Source organism: Lagopus muta, chromosome 4, assembly GCF_023343835.1.
Source record: "Lagopus muta isolate bLagMut1 chromosome 4, bLagMut1 primary, whole genome shotgun sequence".
Classification (NCBI taxonomy): Eukaryota; Metazoa; Chordata; class Aves; order Galliformes; family Phasianidae; genus Lagopus; species Lagopus muta.
Genome location: NC_064436.1, coordinates 3,020,840 through 3,040,987, shown reverse-complemented (window position 1 = coordinate 3,040,987; position 20,148 = coordinate 3,020,840). Strand labels below are relative to the sequence as shown.

General features: G+C 39.4%; 1 protein-coding gene across 4 annotated transcripts in view; it reads right to left on the bottom strand.

The window, feature by feature from the left end:
• The window catches only part of RXFP1 (relaxin family peptide receptor 1), a 47,315-nt gene extending 27,690 nt beyond the window's left edge, over nucleotides 1–19,625 (bottom strand). For 2 of the 4 annotated variants that reach the window (XM_048941375.1, XM_048941378.1), the window contains exons 1-2: nucleotides 19,037–19,624; nucleotides 4,127–4,282 (exon numbers count right to left, since the gene is read on the bottom strand). In XM_048941375.1, coding sequence (XP_048797332.1) covers nucleotides 4,127–4,282; nucleotides 19,037–19,085 — 205 coding nt within the window. In that variant the 5' untranslated portion in view covers nucleotides 19,086–19,624. Of the gene's footprint in view, nucleotides 1–4,126; nucleotides 4,283–19,036 lie in introns of all 4 variants that reach the window. The other 2 variants (XM_048941376.1, XM_048941377.1) reach the window with 2 other exon arrangements.
• Nucleotides 19,626–20,148: the final 523 nt, after the last annotated feature.

Sequence of the window (20,148 nt, the reverse complement as noted above, 5' to 3'; positions counted from 1 at the left end):
CCCTCAAGACAATCTGCTCCATCACCTTCCCTGGCACCAAGGTCTGTAGTTCCCCCGATCCTCCTTACGACCTTTCTTATAAATGGGAGTCACAATGGCAAGCCTCCAGTCTTCTGGGACCTCACCAGTCAACAAGGAGCACTGACCGATGATGGAAAGCGGCTCGGCTATCACCTCCGCCAGTTCCCTCAGCACTCTTGGGTGGATCTCATCTGGCCCATCGACCTGTGGCAGTCCAGTTGGAGCAGTAGGTCTCTGACTGTTTCTTCCAGAATCACAGGGGCGTTTGTGTGCTCCCCAGCAGAGATTACCAGGTCATGATTTAGGCTAAACTGCTAAACATCATACTTGGTTGCTTTGGGAAGAACTCAGTATTTCAGAAAGAATGAGTACAGGACAGAAGAGCAGGGAAAAATTTACTGCCACACTTAACCTTAAAAAGGAAAATTCCTCAAAGCCACAAGCGTTTATGACAAATGATAAAACTTTACATAACTCATTTTTGTTTAAATATATTGTATTTATGGAAAATGTACAGAGCCACCTGCTACTTGATGGACTATGTTTTCACATTCACAAGGAAAGATTGTATTTTCCATGCACATTTAAGGTTATCTAATGTTAGTTTGAAAAGAACCTGTTATCACTTAGGGCTTGATAAATTGCTGCTCTCCTTCTCTTATAGCTGCCTCAAGCTCTTCCCCATCAGGATAACACACACTCTACTTTATTGATTGAGAACTCAACTGGGTGAAAAAGGCACATGGATTTTCAAAGATGAGCAGCTTCATTTTGGATATCCCCTCTCCAGAAGGGTTGTGAAGAGGAAGAAATGCTGAAGCTTAACTGCCAAACAGAACATCCTCACCCTGAGGTTAAGAAGGGCCATGGCCATCTCAGATCTAAATGTGACCCTGTCTATTATTCTAATTTCAGGCTGCATCTCTTAGTTTTTAACTTATTATTCTGATAGAGATCTCAGTGGAAAGGAAAGAAAAAACGTGTGAAGGAGGCTCCACAAAGCTAACTGTTACATGCATGGATTTAACAGAAAGTGCTATTACTGAACAACTGAAGACAGCTACCAGTGAGTGAAGAATCCTTTTAATTTCAAATATCTGTAATCATATTTTACTGCTACAGGGCATGCAGTGTGTGAAAGAGAACAAACATTGCAAATCTTCTCAAACATAATGATATAAGTATCACTGTATGAATAAAGAGGGAAACTACAGAACTCTGCTCAAGATGAGAGGAAAGGGGCAGAATGCCCAAGAGGTACCTGGAATATTCAGTGAAATCTCTGATGGTTTCTGATCTACGTCTACAAAATGTCTGTGGTATGCACACAGTGGGGGCACAGAGCAAAGATGTCTGGGTCTAGAGGAACATCCAAGAGGCCAAGGGGCTGGGACACACGTTCTCAGTAGCCTGGTAAACTTGCAGTATATGGTAATGGGGACCATTAATAACAGAGAGCAGACACCAGCCTTCTTCTGACCAACTAATGCCAGTATTTTCAGTCTCCTGTTATGTTGGTCTCTCTTGCACCAATGCATGGAGAGGAGATGTTCTTTCACCTTTTATTTCCAACCTACCATAAAGCCATGTGAGATCTAAATATGGGTTTATACATCACATAATAAATTAGGCAGACAGATTTTAAGCTGTGCTACTGATTAACCATACTGCATGTGGAATTTCAAGATTCCAACTTAAGTAATTTGCAAGACCAGAATACCCAGATGGCTTCTGTATCTGTAATTGACAACCATAGAAGAAAAACCTATGCCTTTCTATTGTAAGGTCACTTAAAGGTTTTTACAAAGCAACTCTCTCTGCTTTTATCCTAATTACTTCTCAGCTTGTTTAATTCATTGATATTTCTTAAAAGTGCTAACTTGGTAATCAGTTTCTATTACTACTCTGCACATGTAGCAGTTACTGTTGAACAGCTGGACCTTGGGTTGTCTTATGTTCAGAGTATCTTTTTTCCAGGCAATTTCACCCAATTTTTGCAATGGCATTATTATGCTCTTCAAAAGAAGTGCTCTTTTTTTTTTTTAATCTTCATTGATATCATCCTTCCCACCAAAGAAAGGATTACTCTTTGTGAGAAATTATTTTTGCTCTGCATCTCCTTTCTTTATCAGACTGGTTTAAAATAAATGCAAACCTTTGCTATAATATTTTTCTCTAGGCTTAAGATAGGGCTTTGTAATTACTGAAGACATAATTGGTGGAGCAGTTGTTCTAGCTAGCTGTACCTGAGAAGCATTTATCTTATATGTCTGAATTCCTTTTAGGGCCCACACTATTTTTTCCCATCCCCACCACATGTGCTGGCTTGAATGTGGTAGACTGACCACCTCAAAAGTCTTACTCAAATTTATGCAAGATAGAAGTGTGCAAGAATTTAAAAGTTGAGTTACTTAATTGGGGTACCTTGGGGATAAAAGGTCCTATGGTGCTGCACAAAACAATTACTTCAGTGAAGTAATTTAATTTTGAATTGCTTTTCTGTAACCAGGAACAATGATTTCAACTGTACATTTAAAAAAAGGGTATAAAGAACTAGCTATAACTCCTGGTGTAACGGCAGGCACACTGAAATAGCCCTGGGAAACTGCAGCATAAAGAAATAGCTGGATAGCATCCCTGTCTTGGGAACTAATTGGTGACACTTCCTTTGATTTTAAGCAAGATGAATGGTTGGACAAAATCCTACTCAACAATGATTTCCACGCATACTTCAATGTAGGAATGTTACAGAAACCCCAAGAGAACATTTCAAGTTCTCAGGCAACATAATTACTCTTCTTTTAGTCAAACAATAAAATTTGACTGCTGTATCAGTTTTAGAGCTGAATATGAGCACAGTGCATTATACAAGGTATGCATTTTGAGAATATCGGGTTATGATGCAAGAAGAAAACACTAATTTCTCATAGAGCTGATACAAAGACTTATCATCCTTTATAGCTCAGAAATGGTCTCTAGCTCATTGTTGTACTTGGAAATGGATTCTATACTGCAGCCGAATTGCTTTGCAGGCTCTGTTGTCCTGCATATCCTGTTGCAAAACTGTGTGTGTCCAAATCCCCACTTGATCAATCTGTACACTTTTAGCAAGTCCTTGCACAATAGACTTTCTGTACTTTACAGAAATGGAACATGCATCAACTGTTTAAGAGGCAACTTATACACAGAAGAACAATAGAACAAGAGTCAATTTTCTTCATATTTAAATCATTGGCAATGAAATGGTGGAAGTGACATCAATCTAGAAGGCGGCACAGGTCTGTTAAATGGGATTAGAGCCAAAAGTAATTTTCATATGGTAGAATTTCATAGGCAGAGAAATAAGGTACTGCATGCAGGCACAATTTTGAGCTCTGAAAATATGAAGTGAAAGCAAACATGGTTTCAATCTCTCAATGATTTTGCTGAGATTGTTAATGAAAAATACGCTTACCATATTTTGTTTCAAATTATACCTTTCAGAAACATTAGTGTGTATATATAGTTTTAATTTTTTGCCTTCATGCTCCGTTCTGATGGCAGCGTGCCTGGCTGGCATCTTCACTGCATGGAGATGGAGGCAGAGTGACAAGGTCTGCAACAACAGGCAGCAGCAGCCTATGTGCATTTCCTCAGATAGCTACATTTCCAAAATCTGGCAGCCTTGCAGCTTGCAGAACTCATACAAGCATGGCTCTGTTTTTTTTTCTCCTGTTTTAGGACGTGAAAGATTTCTGGCCAACTTTGAAAATTAGTTTAAATTCTGCTTCCCAACCAGCTTTAACAGTTACATCAAGCATCATAGGTCAGCATGCAGGTCCATCTGTGTGCAGCAGGGGCCTTTCCTAGTTCACACACACAGGTACACATCAAAATGAAAAGCAAAAATGATAAAACTGGATAAACTTCTACGATATGCAAATGTAGCCCTTTCTTCCTAGCAAATGGCTTGTTGAGAGGCTTTATCAGGGAAAGCCAATATCTGCTACGTCCTCTGAAAACACATAACATTCAGACGGCTTCTGCTCTGTAAGTCTCCACTTGGTGCAAACAGTGCGTGGGTTTCAGTGACTGCCAGAAACAAAGAAAAGCCTTAACAACATACCACAGTTGTCTTCATCAGCATGATTCCCACAGTCATCCTCACCGTTACAGTGAAGTTGTTGGGGCAAGCACTTTGTGATATTGCCACAGGGAAAGTAGCCCAAGGGGCAGGCGGCACTGCCTCTGGAAACAGGATCTTCCAAAGTGTCACGAACGACTAAATAGAGACAGAAGAAATATGCTTACTTTAAGATATGCTCTTAGAAGTATGCAGATCACTGAGACTATGTTTTTATAAATATTCATTTTCATTTGAGTGTGAATATCAAGTCATAAACACATGCCAGTTCATGGGACGTGCAATTACAAGAGAATATTAAACACTCCTGGCAAAAAAAGACCTTTTATATAGTGAGATAATTAAAATTTGCTTTGATATAAAGAGACCAGGTAATTCCTTCCCATGCATCCTAGTAACAAATGCAAATGCTAATCAAACAAGAGAAATGACCTAAGGCCAATATTTAAAAGGATAATTTTGCTTTGCGCTAAAAATTAATTTACTACAGCAATAATCCAGATAAGCTATATAGATATGGACTATATTAATTTGTACTGCAATTTGAGACCCAGGTGGATAAATCCTTTTTATACAAAGGCAGCATGACATACTTCTAAACATATTCTAATTTTAAAGCAATTACTGGATATCAACCGCTCAAGGATCAAAGAACAATGACAGTAAGCTCAAGCCTGTGACACAGCTTTGCCAAAGAATGACCAAGGCACAGAGGCACAGCCACAAATCCTGTTCAAAATCTTCGGAGGCATGGTTCAGAATTTATTGAAGTTTATGGAAAACAGGATCTGTGCATTTAAGTCCACAGCTTATAGGAAATCTACTCAAAGAACCCAGGGAACTCGTGGAAGAAATGAAGCAAAATGCTGATGAAGGTCAGCCATGGCAGCTGGAGGAGTTAGCAACTGGATTCTACCAGTCCTGTGCTCTCAATTTGACAGCAGCTTCAGCTCCCCACATTTACAGATGCGCAATGCCTTACCAGACTCCTCAGGGACAAATTCTGCCACTGTCAACAGTTTTACAGGACAAGTGCAACTGATCTACGGAGAGCTTTTGTAGTGTAGCGCTTTAACAGAGCGCTAGCTCGAATTTCCTTTCAACACCAACTTCTTTCCGTTAGCAGATGACAGAGTTTAAAATTGCACTGGCACGCAATTGATTCTGTTTCCCATGTAACAAAAAGAGAGGGAAGTGTCACCAGCTCACAGTGCTACCTGGGGCTCTTCCCACACCCAAGGCTTCATGCAGTGGCACTCTGCAAAGGACTGCTAATTTCATTTTTGAAGTACTTTCAAAATATGCCAGATAATCTTTATAGGTCACCTTTGATTTGGTGGATGCTGTAGTGAAAGGATGAAAGTTTTAATTTAATTTTCATTGCTTCGTAGGGCACTTGAAAGGCTATACAATCTTTACTATATGTAAAGGGATACTTGTCTTGTAAATGGCCCTACAGTATCTGCACATGCAAATTTTTTTTCAAGGTTACAGTCATAAGACAAAACATGATTCTTCTATGAAGCTTTATATGGTTAAGAATGGGAATGTTTTTATACAACACTATTTTTGTCCTTGTTTTCTCCTAAACTAAGGGAATCACCTATAAGTGAATTAAATACTTCAAATCCATAGCTCTTTGAGAACTTTCACCTGTTCAACCCTTGATAACATTTACAACTTTCGTAAACAGAAATGTAGGAGTAGCAGGACGAAGAAATTCTGGGATCAATATTTTGTTTGTTCCCATAGGCACAGAATCCCTCTTTGCTATCAGAGGTGTCCAGCCGTATATTCCAGCTAACAACCACTGTATGATTTTCTGATTTCAAAAACTTGATTGACTTCTATGCACCACTCTGTAACTGACGTAAAGACTCAAGTGCACTCTTGCTTTAGGTCTCTATAGGTACAACAGGGATAGAGAAGTACTGATGATAAAGCTACATTTTAATCTCAGGCTGAATCTGCTCGTGTGTTGTTCTCTGCTGCTCTGTGCTCATACTAACAGTGTTTTTGGTTTTAATTTATTCCACTTAATAATAATTAGAAAAAGTCTTAAGCAGGCTGATGATATAAATAAACAAATACAGCATCACAGAAACACATGTGGTCCTTAATGCCTGAAGTCACAGAAATCACAGACAAGGCAGTAATCTCTCACAGTCTGAGCAACTGAGGTACCTGGTAAGAAACACCAATATGCAAGAACCAAGTAGAAATGAAACAAACAAAAAAACCAACCTCAAAGTCTCTGTATTTTGTTATGCCTTGTACACTATACACCAGAGATTGAACAGACTGAAATCCCTGAAAGCACAGGTCTTTGTTTGCTGACTTGTTAACAACGTTTTGTTTATGCAAAAAAAAGGAGAGAGAAGTTTGGACCATACAGATCATAGGGGATTAATGAGTGGGAAACCTCTTGGGAATTATTTGTTCAAGTTGACAAAGGAAGGGAGGAGATAAAGAAGTAAAACCCACTGTAAAATGCTAGACAATATTCAAATATTTCTCTACAGGATTAAGGAACATAAAATAGTGTTTCCTATGTAGGAGCAAAAGAAAAAAGAGCTGCATCAACAGAAACAAACAAACAAACAAAATCTACACTTCCTGTTTTGTGAATGCAGACTGTTCTGACTCTGGAGTTCATCATGTCAAGAAAATGACCTATCATGTCGTGTCACGCAGTATCAAAGGTGTCAACATTCCTACCTGTTACTGTTCTTCCAATACGAAAAAACTGAACCACTCTTTTCATATCTCATGTTTCATTTGTGCTGTCCTTTCTAGCACCTGATAAGTAACTCCAAAATTACTGCTGAATGGTTATTTAATAGTGTCACTAACCATCTCACATTGGTGCTAAATCTAAAAGAGAAACAGATTATTTTGTTCTCCTTTCCTTAACCCATATGTTAGGCCACTGCTGCATACGTGTCAATATTCAAAGACAAGCCTCTTTTATATGTTTTTGTTTTATATGGGTGTTTTATACACATCCAGCACGTGTTCATGATTCTGCAAATCAGGATCTGTTCCTGACTATTGGGCACTTGATGGGGGGGGGGAAGATCACAAACTCAATTGCTCTCAAACTTTCAATAAGAGAACAAGAATTCATGCTGTACGCCTTAAAAGCTTGTCCAGACTTGCTGCTTCAAGGCACTTCTTTCTACAGTGTCTGTAATCTTTGCCTTGGAGAATGCAGAAAACTCTTTTCCTATTGTTCTTTAAAATGTGAGACTAATTTAACACTGCCCAAGTCTTCCTTTCTTAAAGGAATAACTGAAATTGGCTTGATGTCTAGTGCAAGGTAAGCCTGACTTCTCTAGGGATGCAGAAATAATGTGGAAAGGACATGTCAGCCCTTCTTTAAGCTCTCGTAAGGAGCATTCAAGAGAACACATCAGGGAAAGCCGAAGAACAAGACATTCCCAGTAGAGCACAGCTTTCCATCAAGATAAACTGATTGATGAAAGTCACTACTTACGTGCATTCTCTTAAAAACACCAGAAACAAACAACCAACCCTCAACAAAGCAAACAAACACAAAAAAAAAACCCTCAAGAAGCAACAAAGCCTCATGAGCTCTTGGGAACAGGCAATGGCTCACAAGTAGTTTTTGAGAAGCCAAGAAAGAGAGATGCACAGGAAGAACAACTCGTTCATGCAGTCACATGTAGCTGTCATAAAACAAGTGAATATTATGCAGTAATGAAAACAAGACTGGGCTGATTAGACAGTGCAATTAAGCTAATCATGACTCACTGCTTGGTACCTGCTCGTCACATGAGTCTCAGATGTATTACTGTGGGTTCAAGTAAGGGCATACCATAATGTCAAGTAAATATTGCTGTATTTTGCAAAATTACAACCAGATGAAGACACGCTGTCAGGAGTCCAAAATGATTCTCAAATACCATCAGCTAAGCAACCCAATGTTTTTCTTCGCTTTGAATTGCTTCTCAGTTTGAAAGCTCAGAAGCTGATGAAATTCAACGTTTTCTTTTAAAAGTGAGAAGATTACAAGTTTAAAAGATTACAACTATCTTGGTACCAAAGAATCCACCCTGTACTTAATATCATGCAAAGCTATTTTACTTACAAAAGCCTTAGAGACCATCGTGAATTTATCACATCCTAAGACTTTTTCACCCCATAACTTTTCACATTGCTGCAGTACCTCTAGACGCAGTGGCAAATAGATTAGGTCAAGAGAGAATTGCAAATTTCCTTCTGAAATAGCTGCTTTGAAAATGAATGTTTTCCTCGACTAAAATGGTCAAAGAAAACTTTCAAGTTAAAATTGATTTTGCCTGTCATTTTTGTACTAACCTGAACACCTCAAAATGACAGGAGATAAAAATAGTTTTTCTCTGCTGAAAGATATTTGAAGGGCCCATGAACTGGCTTCCAAAAACCTTTAGTGTGATATAGAGGAGGTGAGCTCATGGGATTGTAACCTTTGTTTTCAAAGGCAAATAATTAGAATAAGGTTATAGAACAAGTTTATAACTGAATTTCTTTAGCTTAAAAAAATGGGTGAGTGATAAAGAATGGCAATGACAAGTGGCTGATGAGATGTAATCAGAAGCATTTAAATCACTATTTGGCAGGAAAAAAGATGACTGTGCAAAAACAACAGCTGTTTGTCTTTTAAATGAACCATTATCTGAATTTATGCATTGCAATAACATCTAGAAATGAATGATATTTAGCTGTTTGTTCCAAATTAGCTTATTCCCATTCAAAAGAACATTTTGGGGCAAATAAAATGTGCAATGAAATTAATCCAGCTCCAGGATGAGAATGCAAAATTAACTTTTGACACTTATTTGACTTGCTGCAGATTTCTCATGAAAACTGTGGAAATACTTTCAGCACCTAATTTTAAAAAGGCTCTAATAAAGTTGATTAAGAAAACCTTACTAGCGATTTCTGCCAGTGAGAATGTCATTCTATTAAAGTTATAGTTATTAACATAAAAAAAGCTGTCAATAAGTAATTATTGAGAACAGATTCTATTTTTTATACAAGAATAAGGAACAATTTACACAGCTGAACGCTGTTAATATGTTCATTTGGAGTAACCACCCAGGGCAAAAATTGTAGGCCAATGCACTCCATGTTCAGGTGCTGAAAGACAGTATAATACTAATCCTGGAGGCATCACTGGCCTGAAAGATTTCCACATCCATACAAGATCTCCTCAGGAATATTAATTCAACTGTTATCATCGTTGTTGCCTTTTCTGCAATTTGCTCCTCTTTTCCATTGCTAATTGTTCAAATCTGATGTCTAATTTATTCATAAGCTCAAATGGTTGCAACAATTTCATTTCTAATGCCCTGGCCAGTTTTTATATATTGACTGTTGCAATACCAGAATTACAATTTTCACAAAGCACCACGTTTACACTTACTTGACCATATCAGCTGTAATTCTAGGAACGTGTAGTACTTGAACTACAGTCATAAGTTTAAACAGCGTGTAAAAAATTTGCTCCACTAAACACGAGGATTTAGCAAAAAAGATGCATCTATTTGACTGTCTATTATGGCATGCCAATCTTGAATTTTAATTTCACACCGTATCTTTATGTTTTGCTATGTGTATGAAAATGCTTTCATACTAGGAAGTTTCCAAAGCACAAAATATGCACTTTTGCAAAATAGAGACTCCGATCTCATAGCAACATTACTTAAGTTATTTATCAGTTATGCTCCAGATAATTCAGTCTAATTAATCTGGCTATAGCACTGGAAGATCCTCTTTGTCTAACTGCCAGATAAATCTGCTCTGAGGCCAGAAATTGTAAGCAGAGCAATTCAGCAATGGTACCTTGCCAGAGGATTTGTACATCTTTTATTAATTTGCTTTTTTGTTCTACCGAACTTAGAATAAAATGATTCTGATGCATAGAAGAGATCTTAAAAACCTACTGCTGCCTGAGAAAATTTCCATATGTAGTATAGAGAGTTTTGTCTGGAAACTCAAATTTTGGAAGGCACTCCCAGAGGATGAACGTTCAGTGATATCTGACAGAACACAAATTACTGAGCAGGAACAAACCTCTGCGCTACCCCCCTTCCCCTCTTCTTTCTTTTCTCAAATATGCAGAATTACAGTGATGTCTGACTATTTTGTTAAAAATAAGCTCTCTCTCCCTGTATTCTGACACATTTTCCATTATATTAAGGTAGGTTTTCATTTGCCCTAGCATTTCTATTTATTTATTTTTTTAATGGGCATTTCTCTGTTGGTGTCACCAGTTTTTATTTCATATTGTTGCAATACCACGTCTAAGGCTAGACATATGAAATGCATGGCCTGGGCTAACAATGAAGGCACTAGTGTAGATGTATTAAAGAGTAATACCAGACCAGGCAGTACCACCCCACCTGGAAGGCCCAGAAAGGCATTAACTAGCCATCTGAAACAGGGAAAAATCCTCTGTCAGAGACAAATCCTTCCTCACAGTCATCAAGGAGAAGGCTTGGGTTGGTTCTCCAAGGCCTGAAGAGAGAAGAAATCAATCACTTCCCCTTCCTCCCCCCTTTTGTAACACCTCATTTATAACAGTTAATGATTGTTTATCTCAGCAATCAAATAATTTGAGATGTGCTTAAGCCAAGAAGATCAAGAACCGTTACTTATTGATAAATTGGTGTCCCTTAAGCAACAACCACTTGTGACATCTGGATAACCAGCACTCAGAATGTCAATACAAAGTGATGGTGATGAGGAAGGAGCTCATCTCAGACTTGTTCTTCAGTGTAACTCGGTCACCCACGAGCCATTGTATAGTCAAGCCAAAGTAAAACACGGATTAGTGGAAACTCATCTATTCAGATTAACAAACAACAGACATTTATAATAGAACTCTTAAGTTTCCATGAAGGAAACTTATAGTTTATTTTCATGGAACACTGCCATACACAGAAGTCTGTGTATGCATGTACTCATGTGCCCATGCATGCAGGGAAGTAGGAAGTTATCTCTGAGATGAACAAGATGCACTTGTAGCATAGTCCTAAGGCACAGCTGCAACAAAAACATGAAAGAAATCAGAAAGGCCACAAGCAGGGAAATTACTTGATGCTACTCATCAAGTGGTACTATTTTATTGCTCTTTTCAGCTGGAAAATGGTAAGTGTGTTTGACCTATATTATCACATATCATCTATCCAGAGAAGACATAGTATTTTCACTCCTAAAGCTTCCCAATATAGAGAATACTGTTGGACACGTCTGGAGAGTAATTGTTGAAATCTCAATCCTAAAATGCATCATAATAAATACCCAGCATTATTTCAATCAAGAGATAATCTCTCAGTGGTGCGTTTTCGTTTTACTAGGTATCTCACTCCGTCCATATTTTAGTTTTATAGATTGAATATAACAGCTGTATCAAGAATAGTGTATTTTTAATTTAGGAGATCACATTCTAGCACTTAAAACAGCTGCTGACATGACTGATTAGTAAAATCAAAACCTTTCTAACCAGGCAATACTTTAAAATCTCTCTTAAATTCTGCAGATTTCAGAGCTATTTCTCTGGGCAAGAAACCTACCTGACTAGAAAATGATACGAAAGCAGTGGTGAGTACGTAAATAAAAGATTTAACATAAACAAAGAAAACCCTCGTACGTATAACAATGATAAAAAGTCTAGATATGATTGCTAGAGAAACCATAAGCACTTAATAAAAAAAATAACAGTTTTTTCTAAAATACATCAGGAAAAAAAACCCTCACATAACTTACACATAAGCCTTAGGAGCGTAGAAAAGCCAAACTGCCTAATATTCTTTTCCGACATGAATTTGGAAAGAAGGAAGCGGCTTTGTTCTTTCTCCATGATGCTGAAAACGTGTATGAGAGATAAAGCAACATTTCATGCTATTTTCAAACCAGGCACAAGAGGAATTTGAAAGGAACGAGTTGAGAAACACTTTGAAACTAACGTTCTTATATAATGGGCTTTGAAAACTGAAGAAAATACCAAGAGACAAGAGGCTTGCCACATTATCTGAATACAAGAAAACAGTGTCTATAGTTCCTAGGTGAAACCGGACAAGAGTTATTTTAAGTGGCATAGCATGGAATTGGAGACTAGAACACAATATAAGTAAGTTTACTCCCATGGTAGATGAGCATTCTCAAACCAACACTTAAAAACGCAATCATCTTTGTCATCTGCAACACCACTGGTCAGTCTATCCAAAACATTTTACCCACAATCACACGGGTTTTAGTCTCACTAATACAAACTCATTTTTTCCTACCCCCTGGCATACAGCACAAACCTTAGCTCTGTGCTGTGGCCAGGTCTTCATGCAGTTATGTTCTCAGTAGCTGATTCTAAAGTGGTGCTGGTCTAACTCAACTACTCCAAAGCTTCCTATTAAACTGTAATTTCAGAACGGTGAACCTGAAATTATTCATGGATTTCCTAGCCCAAAACAAATACAAGAAAACCACAAAAAAACCAAAACTAAACCAAACCTAACAACACCAACTCAACAAAACCCTCACTTTCTAAGCATTGTGCATTTTCTCCCACTCCCACGTTCAGCACTGCGTTGACAACCACATCTAGTCAGAGAAAGACTCTTCACCCAGATCAAGTGAATTTCAGAGTTTCCTCTGCAGAACGAAGGAGGAAGAGGCAGTGTCCTTCTCTGATGGTTCTACCCTTAGCTGTCTGATGGCCTCTGCCCCTTTGATTGCCATGCTGTAGTTGTACTTGATCTCGGCTGGGCCACATCTATTACTTCAGAAAGAAATACTCTGACTGAGCAAAGCCTTCAGGATTGCTATTGGACACACAGGGGGAAAGGCAGGGGCCTGTGATATAGAGGGCTGGGTGACTCAGTGCCCTCTCTGGATAAGCTCTACTCAGTTTGACATCACAGTTTGACTCATCCACAGTATCAGAGGACTCTCCCTCCTCACTGTCTGGCCACCTCCTGCCCTAGTGTGTGCTATGCAGGAACAAGTCTGTATCCCAGGGCCAGTTTCCCCCCCAGGCCACAGCTGATTGCTGAGGAGCCTCTTCCAGATCCATGCTTTTCCTAAGGAGCCATGCTTCCTTGTATCTGTACTGACGTGTCATACAGGCCAAGTGCACACTGGATCCCTCACAAGCACTGAGGGACAAGCACAATGGGTAATGAACATTACTTTTGTCTTACTTCTTAGAATATACAAAGCCACTTCTTCGTATCACACACTGTCTTGCTGGCTTGGCTTACAACACACTTTCAAAGCTGTGCCTCATATGTTTTTTCCTCCCCTACGATAGGAACCAAGTGCAAACATCAATTATTAGTGTACTTTGCAATGCTGTCACATACGTTTAAATTTCATACGTTTCTGCAAATGCACATCCACATAATGCTGGGGATGCTTTCCCTTCACTTTGATGACCCTTCCAACAGATCACTGGCATCCTGCTGCTTAGTCTGCTATCTACCCACTTTTAAGTTACAGTATTAAATCTACAATAATTAGAGAACGTTATCTACAATAATCAGACTTTCTTTTTTCAAGTCCCCATAGACTTGAGATTGCGGTTTAGAATAAGGAATTTTTATTCAGACAGAGAGCTTGACGCAACATAGTAAATGTTTCTCCCAATTTTAGGTTTTAGAATCAGCTTCCTAGATTACTTAAAGCACAGCTTTCACACATTTCACTGAAATGATGTGAAATATTCACCACTGCATCAGGATTATCAAGCTGACAACTTGAACACCCAACATATAATTATTATCTGTTTATGAAGCCATTTAGAGAATCCCTGTGGAGCAAGATGCAGGAAGAGAAATCAGTTTTCCAAAGCAGAGTTCAGTCGCCTTCATCCCAGGAACATCATTTGGTAATCCTCAGCCTCAATCATAATTTATCTTTATCTTCTGCCACAAATTAATAAGTACTCACACAGACAACATAATTGACCGCGCTCATTTCTGACTCATTCTACAAATGCAGTCCACAAAGAACAAATTCTCAGGAAGTTACAGTGTGAAGAAAATGTACTATGGGTACGTAAGATAAAGTAAACATAAGTACCACGATGATGCAAACAGCATTTGCAAAATTGATAATGCTGTTCGATACAGATAACATCCTGGACTCTTAAAGAGGAAATCAATTTTCCTTCCACATTTCGTAAGATGACACCCTGTCACATCACCAGTTCACAACCTTTAGCTCTCCAGATCTGAAAGCCTTAATTACCAGCCCCTGATCAGAGATGATACGCAGGAGGTGGAGACATTTTGCAGTGAGAGATCTTGAGCTTCCTTTCCAGCTTTGTAAAAGACCGCTCACCTCAGCAAGCACAGATCCTTTTTTTCCTGTACTTGGCCACAACTGCTTATCCCACTTCCACCTCCTCTTGCCTGACAGCACTACCTACCTCTCCTCCACTCATCTCCTCCTGACAGCATGGGATCACCATTCTCTCAGCTTACTCTTCAGGCAGTCTGGTTTCCTCTCTGAGCTCCTCATCCTTTAATTCACTATTCCCTGCCAGCTCCCTTTTACACAGCCTTTTTGTCAGTTTCTGCCTTCTGAGATTTACAGCTTTTCTGATTTCCTTTTCTAAGTCTCTTCTCTCTTGTCCCACCTCCTCCTTTTAATCTCTACTTGCTCAGTCCTTTCCAATACATTTTCAACTTTCTGCTTTTCACACACAACCTCAGCTTCTCATAACCCCAAAATGTCGTTTGAAGTGGTGATGCCTGATTTGATGGCTCCAAAGAATAGGGGATACAGCGTTACCAAGAAACCCTCTCTGAGATCACTGGTGACAGCTCTGATGTACTCCACATTGGTCTCTAGGGTTGAGGAAAGTCTGTTGGAAACAGGTGATTTTTAAGAAATTTTTCACATGAGTTGTACATAAGTATAACTCAGCTTGAATAAGCTCTTCTGGTCTAGCAGGGCAGCTCATAAGAGCACTCTCTCTCCAACACAGGGATTTTGCAGAGAAACTTTGCAGATGCTCTTATTCTTTTAAGAAATGGCATTTCCTCCTTTAGGCACCAAGGAAAAGAAATATTAAAAGAAAATTTAGATTCCAAGTGATTACAAAGCATCAGAGAAAATACCTGTGGGCATAAAAGGATTTGGTATCCTCCCTCATACTGTGCTGACGGTGCACCGGCAATTTGCTTTGCATGGAAAATTACTACATTCAAATTTGGACTTCACTCAGGAAGCACAGAATATTGAAATTTCTATTGATTAGTTGCAGAAATCTTCATAGCAGGCACGTCAGTTATCTAAGTTTTGTATAGAGAGCTGAAACTACACTTCAGTTCAAGATTATTCGCTTTGTCAACAAATTTCAAGCATCTGATTCCAAGCAAGAAGTGTTTGATTAATATAAGATTTCCAGAATCATTCAACGTGTGAGTTGTCAATTCCTCTTCTTCTGGAAAGTTCCAGTGCTTTTGGCAGCTTTACACAAGTGTCTTTTAATTCAAGGTGGAAAAGAAATGAAGTCCATATGGCACGTTACGTGTCAGAGCAAGCAGTTAAAGCCTGGTGGAGTTGCCATAAGAGTTAAGATAGGTTTGCAAATCAGGAAGCCCTGAGCTTTATTACCCAAGGGCAGAAGCAGCCTTGCCCAAAGGTGGATGCAGACAGCCTGTGCAGACGATAACACTCTGACTTTCAGAGCTTTACTTGGTCAGTGCATAAACTTGCCACCATCACTAACTGAAAGTAAAGGAAGCCTTTCTCAGGAAATCTAGCCTTCATCCCTGATTTGCTGTAAGGATCTTGCATTTTGTTGCACATATCGATACATAAGGTGCACAAGTGAAAGCAAAGAGAAATTAACCAAAAATTCTTATTGCAGAGTGATAAGAGCTCATGCAGTGGTTGAGCAATTTCACTTCGCCGTTTATAAATCTGGAAGCAATCTCAAAATATGTTACATAAAATGTAACCAAGAGCACTATCCTGCATTATCATAAGTATACGCTTCTGCAGATGATTTGGGTTGGTCTCTGTCCCACATTTGACAGAAAGCATTTGTTACAAGAGATCTTGGCCTTGAAAACAGCCGTCGTGTAGGAAGAGCAAGATGGGCTAACAAGTTTCAGATGGCCTCAAGAAAGCTTCCCTTGTCATTTTGAAACGAGGCTAAGGAAAGGAAGGGGAAAAGAAAAAGGACATAAAGAAGAGAGGGAGTTACAGGGATGAGAAGAAATAGGATTGGAAGACTTGAGGTAGGGGCACAGATTGTACAGACAGACACAGGTTTAAGACAGCAAGGGATCCCACTTTGAGTAGTTTTAGACACTGACGTTCTTCAGCTTTTCTTAGTTGATAAATGGATTGTGAGAAGGTCTGTCTGTGAAATGGCAAGTTTAGGAGGTTGAAGCAGCATTTGTCCCCAGGTGGTAAGTCAAAGTGACTCTAGAGACAAATACCCGCACTATGATCATTACAGCTGATGGCTTTAACAACAGGGAAAATGCAGCAGCACCCAGTGCAGGGCCAGCCATGTGCCTAAGCAGCCTCTGAGGGTCAGTAGGCGAGCAAGCACTCGGGCAAACATTCATCCTAAGTACCCACGGGATGCTGTCAGCTCCAGAACCCAACCCTTCAGGGTCATCATATTACCATTGATACTTTTACACTCGAAGATCATAGTACAGATGTTTTCAAAGAAAATCCTCCACACGGTATAAAATAGCCTGCATGAGATTATACTGCAGTCAGGCAGTTGCCAAGATTTACTGGTATATATAAAGCTACATTTCCACCAGTTGTTTACTGTTTGTTTTTTTTTTTCTTAGTTCTTTTTATGAAGAATGAAAAAAAGGAAAAGTTTTCACATAAAAAGAGTCCATGAAGAACTTAGAATAAGGTGAATCGGCAGTTGAAATTATTTAGGTGCAACTGTAGCTAGTGAATGTTAAAATAATGGAATGGATATGGGTGGGTCAGGCAAGAGGAACTTTTGAGGGATTCCTGTTTCTCATTTAACTCTTTTAGGAGCATCTGTGAGTTGAGGAAATGAAGAAAATGAATAAATACATTCCCTAACTTCTAGCAGCCCATAACAAACAAATTCAGATTCCAAACACAACTGTAATTCCTTCAGAAGAGTGTGTTTTAAAATCAGCTAGAGACTGGAGCAGGATTTGAATCCATCATGCGGAAGAAGTGTGTGAGTGAGGTTACAATGCAGACAGCTGGCCAAAGCTCTGGAGGGCAATGGAGCCACAGACTGTGCCCTGAGTGAGTTCAGGAGAAGTGGCACTAAATGAGAGGAGTGCAAAACAGAGCCCTAACAGGTTGCAGAGGGCGTAGGCATGCACAATCTGATCTGCAGCCGCTGCTCATCTATCACATCTAGATAAGCCAGGTGATTTTCTCCTATGGCTGTATTATGCCAGGGATGAGGAGACAATGAGTACCTAAGAATGGAACGGCTGTCAAAAGCACAGCATTGGAAGGCCTGTAGTCACTCACAGACCCCATCTCCAATCCCATTTTGCAAAATGCTTTAAAATATTTCATTAAATTTTATAAATTCTCCAGCGGAGGTGAATGTAAGGCAACAGAAATGATACCAACAATAATTTGCACGTCTTGTATGAATGTCTCAACATTTTCCTGCTTTGCTATAGCAACAAGAATGTGAAAGGCTTAATTTGTTTGAAATTCTGCAGTTTATATTCTGCATAACTTGAAGTACTATCTTTAAATATAGGAGGGCTGCTCATGGAGAATGCAGACACATATGAAGCCATACTTTTCTCACAGGCTTGTTAAGATCTCATTACCACAGCCTGCTTAATTCCTAATAAATTAACAGAGCTGGTTTCTTTTCCCCCCCACACACTTGCAGCACTCATATCATGTATTCCTCCAAAACATTATAGAACCACTTAGAGTTTTCCCACAGTTAACTGAGCTTTGCTACCATAAATACGACAATAAATAGGGCTGTATTTCCTACTCTTAATGAGAGCAACGTCCCTTATATATCCTTTGTTACGTGGCTTAGTATGCACAGGAAAACTGAAACAGGCTTAATTTAAAAGCAGCAGAGAGCCAGCTATTGTTCCATACAAAAGAATTCAGCCTTACACTATTCACTACCCTACAAAATCACCAAAGCATTACTTTCACGTTTACTACTGCAACAACAAGAAGTGTTTAACATTAAAAAAATCAGAATCAAAGGAAATGATAGCCATTACAACAATCCCATGTGCAGATCTGTGTCAGCAGCTGCACAGGGGAAGCTTAACCTGAGTAAAAGCAGCACCTACACACATGGTACTCAGCTGGAATGAGGAAAACATTACTAAAGGTGAAACTCCCACCTTACTGAAGTGTTTTGCATCTGATGGGAAACTTGAATTTAATTCAATCTTCACCTTTCCTGCTACTTGAACACCACATGCTGAATCAGGCGGCATGATTTCTGCTACCCGAGCACGATCTACTTTTTAGGAACAATCAGTTCCAATAGCACTGTGCAGTATTGTGGCAAACTACTGAACAAAGTCTAAAATGTGGATTTCAAGGCAGGTAAAAGGAGCTGGTTCTACAGGTACCTTCATGAACTATTTACAGCAAGCCTGCTCGCAGCTTAAACCGTTCCTTTTATTTGCATTCTGGCTCATAATTAGTATTAGCAACTCTCAAAGCATTAAACAAAAAAATCAGTTGATCTCAGAGTGTAGCTACTAACATTGAGAGACTGTATTACACTCAGGTTCCATAAAAGAATAATTGCCATCGCGAAGCATAAAATAGCACTGAGATACTGTAGTTCAAAATCTGCTACTTAAGTTTATTAGCTCTATGCTTTGCAATGCTCAAAGAAAAGGAGACAGATGTACTTACCCTTTGTTCCAATAAGCAAGAATATATAGACACACCAATCAGATGTCATATCTGTCCTTCAGCAATTCAGTGAATAAAGTCAATTAGCGTTGTCCCTTAAATTGCACCCCACCAGTGAGCTGCTGCTGCGCTCTGCCTCTGACAGCCTTCAGCAGTGCATGAAACAAGCTCCCTTCTCTCCCTTGGCTTCCTTGCTTGCTCTCCTTTGCACTGGGTCTCTCTCTCCCCCTCCTTGGCACACGAACACACCCCACAGCAGAGATAGGGGAGAAAGTTTCAGGGGGACACGCCAGCTCCTCAGCTCTGCCGCACGCACCGGGGCTGCTCTGCTCAGTGGCAGAAGGCTGGGCTCTGTGCATGGACACAGGTCCACCCTGGGGAGAGCTGCTGCTGCACAAAACACAGCCAGATCCAGAGAACTGTCATCATTGTCATCAATAGTCCAGGTTTTGCTGGTTGTTTTTTTTTTTTCCTTTTTTAAAGTTGTGATACTGCAAGAAGCCTGAAAAGTACAATTTTATTAAGGCAACTCTGTCTGAAACTAAATATTTTGTACGGTTTAGATAAAAGCTGGTGGCTTCTCGAGTAAGGGGAAGTGAAACATGTAAACACAGCCCTTTCTACCCATCCGGCCCCTCTCTGAAATGCAGAAAAACGCACAATGTAATTTATTTCCAATAACAGCACGTCACTATTTTTACACATTGCGGCCATAGCTGAAAGAACTAATCTGAGAGAACAAAGAGAGACGTTCAGAATTACATGCTATATGGAAGTAAGTTTTTTTCAGATTCTCTCCTTATTTAAGTGCTTTGAAAGTTCCCCTCTGCCCCTTGGCTTGGCAGCTTCCAGTAGATCCAGTAGGTATCACCTTAACCCAACCACATACACACACATGCGGTTCTTAAAATCTTTTCCAACCTTGTGAAGGCTAATGGTCACCAGTAAGATATATTTCAGTTAGAGTCACTACGCTGAGATGAACTCAAGGGGAGGACTTCAATTTTATCTGTCCTGAAAGAGATTCTGAATATTCATTTTGTTTTAAAAAGATCTCGGTGTTTCTAAGAGTTTGTGAGGATGGCTCAGGCCATGCTGGTAACATGGCACCA